At 36.7% G+C, this 9,109-nt stretch overlaps 1 protein-coding gene across 1 annotated transcript; it reads left to right on the top strand.

Moving 5' to 3' along the window:
- Positions 1-2,834: 2,834 nt before the first annotated feature.
- On the top strand, positions 2,835-7,882 carry LOC109047400 (dual specificity protein phosphatase 5). The gene is made up of 4 exons (XM_042712036.1): positions 2,835-3,288; positions 4,044-4,186; positions 4,548-4,767; positions 7,139-7,882. Exons 1-4 carry the CDS (start codon positions 2,925-2,927, stop codon positions 7,531-7,533), a joined length of 1,122 nt encoding a protein of 373 aa, XP_042567970.1. The 5' UTR covers positions 2,835-2,924; the 3' UTR covers positions 7,534-7,882.
- Positions 7,883-9,109: the final 1,227 nt, after the last annotated feature.

Below are 9,109 nucleotides of genomic sequence, written 5' to 3'. Positions count from 1 at the left end.
TTTGTTTCTTCATCAGATTTGGAGAAATGTAGCATTACATCACTTGCCCAGCAATGGATGCTCTGCAGTGAATGGGTGCCGTCAGAATGAGAGTCCAGATAAAAACATCACAATAATCCACACCACTCCAGTCCATCAGTTAATGTCTTGTTACGACAAAAGCTGCATGATTGTAGTAAATAAATGCATCAAGATGTTTTTAACTTCAAATCATCACTTCTGGATAAAATATGAGTCCTATATCCATGTTGTTTGCTCCAATATTATGAAAAAAAAAGTCTCGTCTGAATCAGGAGAGAAATATGCACAGATCAAGCAGCTGTTTACAAGCCAAAACAGCTCTAAATAAATATGTGGGTGGATTTTGATATGGGAGGCAACAGGAGATGGACTTTTTATTGGAGGGAGATTTGTAAAGGATTCTGATGGCACCCATTCACTGCAGAGGATCCATTGCTGAGCAAATGATGTAATTTCTACAGATCTGTTTAGATGATGAAATCTCTTGGATAACCTAAGGGGATTTTGGGGTGAACTTTTCCTTTAAAAGCTGTGGTTTGACAATGAGCACAATGAGCGAGATTTCAAACATATGAGGCATTAAGTTTGGATAGTGCACTTTCATGCCTATTTTAAAAAATGGGGGGTGACAGTTAAGAGGTTAAAGAAAGCAGCCGTTTTATTCAAAGTCCATTACGTTATGTTCCTGGAACAACTCTTCCATGTTCTGAAAGTATTTTAAAGCCTCCGCTTTTTCATCTCCTACTATTCTTGAGTGTCTGTTATTGATCAGCTGGTTTACTGCGTGTGTCATAATGTGACCCGATATATTACCGGCACACAGCTGTGAATCTAGGAGTTCTGTCATTTATTACTGTCATCGGCATCATTGCCATCATCATCTGTGAGGGGGCGGGGCTTACCAGGTGCTCACAGTGCACATATATTAGATTAGTGTCAAGGCTCTTTATGTGAAAGACCCTGTGTCGTAAGAGCATATGTGTGTGTGTGTGTGTGTGTGCTGGTAAATCATTTGCGGTATATATTAAGAAATGCATCGGTCAGCGAGTAATTTCTGTCAGGAATCCAGGAAACACCTGCATCTGTGACTAGAGCAAAAAACTCATGTGTGTTCCATTGTGATGTTTTTTTTTTTTTTTTTTTTGCCTATAACGTACATACATCAGGAAGGCATTTTACACACACACACACATGCTGTGGATAGAATAGAGAAGAAAGAGAATGACTCACACAGGGAGAAGCAAACCAGGGGTTTCTAAAATGAGATAACCCCATGATAACCTTACCATCGTATTTTGAAATATACCACAATATTTGAATCACTATCATATTTTTATACCAATTGCTTCAAGGTATTTAAAAAATACCATTGAAAAAATATTTGTACCATCTGCTGTATTGTTTAGTATAAGTAATTATGTATACATTATATTTATATATACATACATACTACTAAAAGAAATAACACATTTTTATGTTAAAATGTGTTTAAATATTTTAATATGTAAAATAGAATATATTTTACTAAATGTTATATTTATTAAAAATATAATAACATTTTATATAAAATATATGAAACAAAAAATAATAAAAGAATATTATATTTTAAATGATTTCAAATATTTGAATATATTTACGTTGTTATTGTTAACTAAAACTATTAAATCTTCAATTTTCATTAAAGTAATGGAGCTAAAATAAAAAAATTGCATGTAAATATTAGATTAAGAACTTTAATTTTTTTAAAATAGAAATGTTGCCTAAACTACAATAAGATTTAGCTGAATTATTAAAATTACTAAAACAAAAACTGAAATAAACAAATTATATATATATATATATATATATAGATATATATATATATATATATATATATATATATATATATATATACATAAAACCTATAAAACTGATTCTGATTCTATAAAACCCTCTAGCAGACTCTAGACTCTATCTTTTTTCCATAAAGCCTTCACTATCCTGTCACAGGGAAGTCACTCAGTCGATCCTCCTCACTCAGGCACTTACTCATGTAGGCTGTAGGCTACATACACATCGTAACATACAATTACACACCATCTTCGCCTCCCATTCATTTTGCCAATGCTAGGAGTGTGAGGGCGAGCGGGCCGTGTGTGTCACCCCAACACACTGTGATGTCATCAGCCGAGAGATTACACAGGGCCATATGGGTGACGGCCTGCCACAGTAATCCTCCATCAGCCTGCTCTTCCTGTCCCACACATACACACTCACTCTCTCCTCACCGTGGGATGCATTCTGGGAAACGTTGGGCCCTTACCAGTCAAACCATTGCTCACATAAGCTAATAAGACAATATTTTGATTATATTCCTCAGTGTAGGGCTACATGATTGAAAACAAATGCCAGTTGTTGTGTATTTCCTACGCTGGTGATGGAAGTGACGTATATAATCGCATTAGAGATCCTAGGATTATGAAGAACGGATATAGGACAGGTGGATAGAGTGAAGCCTGACAATGTCATTCATATATTTTGATGTCCAAATTCAATCTCCCCTTTCTGAACAGCTACAAGTACTATCCATCGAATAAGCCCACATACCTCTAAATATTTTCGGGGTTGTTTCAAGGAAAAAGGATCTGAATTACAAGAAAATGACACAATATGTGCAGAAGCGCCGTGATGAATTGATGATTGCGCTGTTCAGTATGTTTCGAGGGCGGGCTCGCTCCCGTGTCGGCGTGTCCATATATGGTTCGTGACGTCACGCGCCGGAGGTTCCATTCTATAAAAGCGATCGGACGGAATCCCCTTGGAGGAAATGTAGACTCAGGCACAGCACACAGGGTTCAGTAGGCAACCTACACCCCTGAAACATCCACAAACCTACTGAAAACATTTCACTCTGTCACTCCAACATGAAGGTCTCCAGCATAGACTGTCGCCGCCTGAGGAAGATCATACGGAAGGAGTGTGGAAGTTGTCTGATTGTGGACTGTAGACCGTATTTCTCGTTCTCCAGCTCGAGTATCAGAGGCTCCGTCAATGTCAACTTGAATTCAGTGGTGGTCCGGAGGTCCCGCGGCGGTCCGGTGCCTCTACAGTTCGTCATACCGGACGAGAGAGCGCTGTTTCGGCTTCGGGAAGGAAGCATCTCGTCGGTCGTGGCTCTGGATGACCGCACACCTCATTTGCAAAAACTGAAAAAAGACAGTATTGCTCAAATTGTCATCAATAGTTTGTCGCACTTGGCGAGTAACGCGAGCATCTGCTTCCTGAAAGGTGAGGAAAGACTGCTGGACCGCTAGTTGTTTTGTTAAAAGATTAAACTATAAAAAATATTAATACTATTATAAACTAAATAAAAAAAAAAACAAACAAAAAAAAGAAAAAAAACTAAAAAAAAAAAAAATAGATTTTTCTCATAATTTCAATGTTTAGAAAAATATCAATTAATTAAAAAAAACAATGTTTTCAGATTATTAAAAATTATCTGATTATTGTATGTATTCTATTTTTAATGAATAAACTGTTTATTTTTAACTTGATAATATAATAAAAGTGAACTAAAATGTAATATATTTAAAACCTCTCATCTCACACGTACATATAGACGTATGTATGTTTAACATTGACTTTTATGCTGTTGAATTAATAGCCTAGGTTTTTGTCTGGTTTTCAAGAGATAAATTCTCTTAGTGCGACAAAGGACGGATGTGTCTGAGAGGGACGTATGAGAAACAGCACAGTATTATTTATAGCTATATATTATATTTTACTCCTTTCAATGATAACATTGCATTCAAATGTACAGGGATTTTTAGACTTGTGTATTCAACTTGTTAAAATGACATGTTGAAACTAGGAGATTTTGCTAAAAGCAAGTCAAGCCCTTGATCTCATGAACGCTCTCCCTCTGTTGGTGGGATTTTCTTTTTGCCTCTCACACTCTGATCAGCCACACATGAAGCTCTTGATAAAGTGAACGACTCAACAATCCTTGACGACTCATAATAACGGCGCATTTCTCATTCCAGGAGGCTACGAGAACTTCCATTCCCATTACCCCGAGCTTTGCACTGAAACCAAGTCTGTGAATCTGAGTGAAGACAAAAGTGAAAGAGGTGTCAGCAGTCACTGTGACAAACTGGGTGCTCACCACAAACCAGACTATGATCAGGTAAGAGAGAAGAAAGCGAGCTGTTGTTTCCTCATTTCAACCCACTTCCACCGAAACCACTTCCTGTAACTGTTGGAGTTTCTGCAACAACTCCCTCTCTAATATGAGTCGAAAAACACAGAAGACCATGTGTTTAAAGATTTAGCTCCATGTATGTATGTATGTAACCCAACCATTCATCTACCCAAACCAACAATCCTTCAAAGACATCCAGCGGACATCTGAGGTCCTTTTATGTCTGACCTTTCCAGTTTTTATGATAAGGTCAAACGGTCCCAGTACAGAACCTGTTTGTCTTCAGGTGGTGAATCAGTCTTGAGAGTTTCAGTTTTGATATCTGTTTATTGTTGTTATTTTTTAGGGACGGCCGGTGGAGATCTTGCCTTTCCTATACCTGGGCAGTGCCTATCATGCCTGTAGACAGGACTATCTCAGTGACCTCCGCATTACAGCGCTGCTGAACGTCTCACGCAGGGACTCGCGGCCCGCCAAAGGACAGTATGACTACAAATGGATCCCGGTGGAGGACAGTCACACAGCAGATATCAGCTCACACTTCCAGGAGGCCATAGATTTTATTGGTAAATATTGTATATAGTTTTGTGTGTGTGTGCAATTTAATGATTATTTAATTTTTAATTTTTTCTTATTTTTTTCTTATTTAAATTTATTTAATTATGTGCTATATATAATTTGTTTTTTAATTATAATTATTATATATATATATATTTTTTTTTATTTAAAGCTGTTTTTATTTATTTAATTATTATAATTACTGTTATTATTATTTTTAGTTTACCAGTCTGAGCACTTCAAAGTCTCACATTCGGATGTGGTTAAAACTGATATGATATTATCACTTGTTTCAGTGGGTTATTAATAAGAATAAGAAGTTTTAAATGACAACATCTTTAGTGTTATGTAAACTTCATCCGTATGGCTAAAACCATTCCCAGAACTGAGCACAGACCTATAGATAGTGGAGCTTATTTCAGGTCGTGTAAAAATAAGACTTCCTCTGCTTTACTAACACATCGTTTCCATAATCCGACTGGATGTGCGGCATTTATGTACACCTACAAACCCCATGTTACTTGTATTCTCGGAAATGCAATTAATACCAACTCCTACTGAAAAAATAACAAATAAATAAGATGAAACATAAAGATCAGGAAAGATAAACGGACATGCCGCTGTGAGTCACAGGTTAGACTAATCCAAGATTTTACGTGTCATAGGTGTGGCCAGTGTGTCAGTGGATGAGTCGATGATTAGTGGCGTTAAGGTGTGTTTGTGTGCTAAGAATGGACTGTCATGTGTTTTGTAGGCTGTTCACGGCTTCTTTATCAGGTGAATATGTTTACACAATGATCTGAGAGGCTATTTAAGGGTGATTTGCAAGAAGCTTGTTAAAAAACAAGTCCAAGTCCATATTTCTCCCCTTAAAAAATCTAATCAAATTGAAACTGAAACTGAAAGGTTCTTTGGTGAACCGAAAATGGTTCTTCTATAACATCACTGCTTAAAAACCCTTCAAGAATCTTTGTTTTAAGAGTAGTTTACTTAGACTTCACATATGACCAAAACTCCCCGCTTGACCTCTATTCGTGTATATCATATTTCAGTTCCTCTAGTGAGGCTTAAACCATGTCATCCTGTCATTCAAGGACTTTGACTCGCATACATTTCATTCAAATATAATCAAGTTTCATTTACATTTGCCTGAATATAGACAGTATTACGTAAGAAACCCTGAGGTGATTTGGTCTCCCGCAGGAAAGCGATAGCAGTGAAGTGAAAGAATAATCCATCGAAAGCTTCGGCTAATGAGTGTGTGGTAATATTTAGGCGCATTAGGGGGTGTGATAGTCATTATGACGCCCACAGCTCGGCACCGCTCCGCTCCAGATGGGCTTCAGGCGTGATTCACACCAGCAGGTTTTGTTTTAAAGAGACCAGCAGCGAGGGATCTTGCATGAACACGCGCTTCACTTCTCGGTGTGTGCGTCGTTGAGAGATATGAGGCTGGAATCTGCTTAGCTGTATTACATTTGACAGGAATACGCATTCAGAGCTTTCCATAATGGTGTGAGTGTGTGAATTTATAGATTTGTGCGTCAGAAATTTCTGGGGTGGAAATGAAATTGATATGACTTTACAATAAAAAAGGGTCAGGGAGGAAATGAATTAGCCACGCAATAATGGACAGAGGATATCAGAAGAACTGTGAAAGATAACCATGATTGTGTTTCACTCGTTAATATAACACAACAACATTTTATGCCATTTACACATTGTAGTGTTTGTAAACATATTTCACATACCAAAATTAATGCGCTCAAACTATAAGTAAGCCATTCATGCATTGTAAAAAAAAAAAACAGTACAAAAAACATACAATTTCAGTCTTTCTATATAATTTTAATTTTAATTTTAATTTTAATTTTAATTTTAATTTTAATTTTTTTTATTTGCTAGCAATTTCTGAGTGGAAATTGTTTCAAGGTAAATCCATTTTTTTCAGTGTAGACTGATTTCCCTCAAAAGCTTGAACATTTTGTCTCTGTGGTGTTTTCGAAACATTGCTTTGTTAGTTTGAAGAGTCGACCAGTCCAGCATAGCAACACTGACTCAACCAATGGTGTAAATTTGGGGCGGGGCTATTTGTTTGTCTGGCCAATGGCAGATGAGGAGCGTGTTTGGGGAAACTGTTTGAAAACAGTCATTATTATTTTGTCTGGTGCTGCTGCTTCATCTTTCATTATTTTTTCTTTCTTTCTTTTCCGTTAGTTCAGAAGTGCACAGGACACTTCTGTTGTTTTTAAATGTGCTTTACAAATAAAGTCTGGCTTGAAGTTTGACTTAAAAGACAGTCTGTATTTTTGATGACCCATGCTGTTGTTTCAAGAGCTTTTGTAATGAATTCATGTTTTTTTTTCTCTCTCTCCACAGAACGTGTGAAAGCAGAGGGAGGTAAAGTGCTGGTCCACTGCGAGGCTGGAATCTCTCGTTCTCCCACAATCTGCATGGCGTACATCATGAAAACCCAACGGTTGCGCTTGGAGCAGGCCTTTGAGGTCATCCGACAGCGGCGTGCCATCGTCTCGCCCAATTTTAGCTTCATGGGTCAACTACTGCAGTTCGAGTCGGAGGTGGTTTCTTCCGCGCCTCCGACCATCACTCCCGCCGCTCAGGAGACACCCACCTTCTTTAGTGGCAACTTCACACTCGAAACGGAGAACTTTGAGTCCTCGGTTTTCACCTTCCCTACCTCCTTCCTGACACCAGTGCCCATCCAACCATCAGTTCACCAGTTCAAACTGAGTCCAATAACTGCACTGCCTTAAAACGGCTGTCTGACTCATTGCAATCTCAGTGTACTTGAAAAAATAAAGGACGGGTGAACGGAACAAAGCAATGGACTACCACAGGGAATAAAATGCTTATGTTTTCATATTAAAAAACAAACAAAAAAAATAATGGAAGACAGTGTTTGCTTTTTTTGATTTTGTTTGCCTTAGAGAAAACCACTGCACAATGATTACACTGCAATACCTGCCTTAGCTCGATGATGTCCTGCCTATCAACAGCGCCTAGCTGAGCAAATTAAATTATTATTATTATTTTTGTTTTTTTACAGTTTCTTTTTTATGAATTGTGGATCTGTTAATAAACATTTTTACAGAAGTGCAAAAATGTGTTCATGGTGTTGGTTTATTATCAGTAGGTTTCATCTTCAGTTAAAAATAATTCACACACACACACACACACACACACACACACACACACACACACACACACACACACACACACACACACACACACACACACACACAATAATTTCCCACCACCTCATGCCTTTGTTATTATACTGACAGACTATAAGTGTTTGCCCTCACAAAAAAATTAAAGGAGTTTAGGCCACAGTAAAAAGACACAACAGTGACCTCTGCTGTGACATATATTTAAATATATTGTTATTATTTGACATAATCCCTTCTTCACACTACACTCAAAAGCACCTCAAATTGATTTTGTCTCCCATTTAGGATTCACACTAGGCACATTGACTTTATAAAGCAGAGTTTCAGAACGCAAAAAGCACTTAATATGCTTTAGGAATATTTTCATCAACAAAATAATTAGCAATAAAAGCTTTTGTGGCACAATATTAAGATAACACATTCTTCGGACGAAAGACGTGTGTTGGGCTTCATGAAAGCATGCAGGCACACAAACAGCAATTGCTATTCACCAAACCTGACTGAAACCATAAGTAAGCAGTTGATCCAAACTTGCAAATGTATCAAAACATTAATTTAATCACTCACAACGTTTCGTTCCCATTCCCTCCTTGAGTAAATTAAATTAAACGAGGATCAGGTTTGTGACAATTCTAAAATAATGATCACCATCATTTTTATAATCTATGGACATTATCTTTAGTCTGCAGTGTTGGGTGCAATGCATTACCAATTACTTTTCCTTAAAAAAATAATATAAGGGATTAGTTTTAATTTTTATGTCATGCACTTACTGTATAGACCGTATAGCACAATTCTATATAAAACAATAATTAATTTAACACCAAATTTTAACATTTATCTATAAAATGTACATTTTTAATCTAACCTTGTCCCCATACTTTGGTCAGTTCAAGAATAATTGATGCAATTTTATATTATTTATTTGAAAGAATTAAAGAGAGAAAGCGTGATTGCTGTTGTAGGCTACTGTACAATATACGGTCCCAATAACACTGGAATACTACGGATTTTTTTTAATGTTTTATTATATCTTAATTAAATGGATTAAACGTGTTTTCACTTTTATTTAAATAATAAATGAATCGTCAAATTTTATTTCAATAAATGAAACGTGAAAGTATAATGTTTGGTACATCAATGAGCAAAGCATGCTTTA

Source organism: Cyprinus carpio, chromosome A22 (genome assembly GCF_018340385.1).
Source record: "Cyprinus carpio isolate SPL01 chromosome A22, ASM1834038v1, whole genome shotgun sequence".
In the NCBI taxonomy this organism is placed as follows: Eukaryota; Metazoa; Chordata; class Actinopteri; order Cypriniformes; family Cyprinidae; genus Cyprinus; species Cyprinus carpio.
The sequence above is the reverse complement of the archived record's forward strand: the minus strand, read 5'-3'. Positions and strand labels throughout refer to the sequence as shown.

Coding starts and splice junctions, on each gene's coding strand:
- LOC109047400 (XM_042712036.1), top strand. CDS start 2,925: ATGAAGGTCTCCAGCATAGACTGTCGCCGCCTGAGGAAGATCATACGG. Junction 3,289..4,043: donor GAGCATCTGCTTCCTGAAAG/GTGAGGAAAGAC, acceptor TTCTCATTCCAG/GAGGCTACGAGAACTTCCAT. Junction 4,187..4,547: donor ACAAACCAGACTATGATCAG/GTAAGAGAGAAG, acceptor GTTATTTTTTAG/GGACGGCCGGTGGAGATCTT.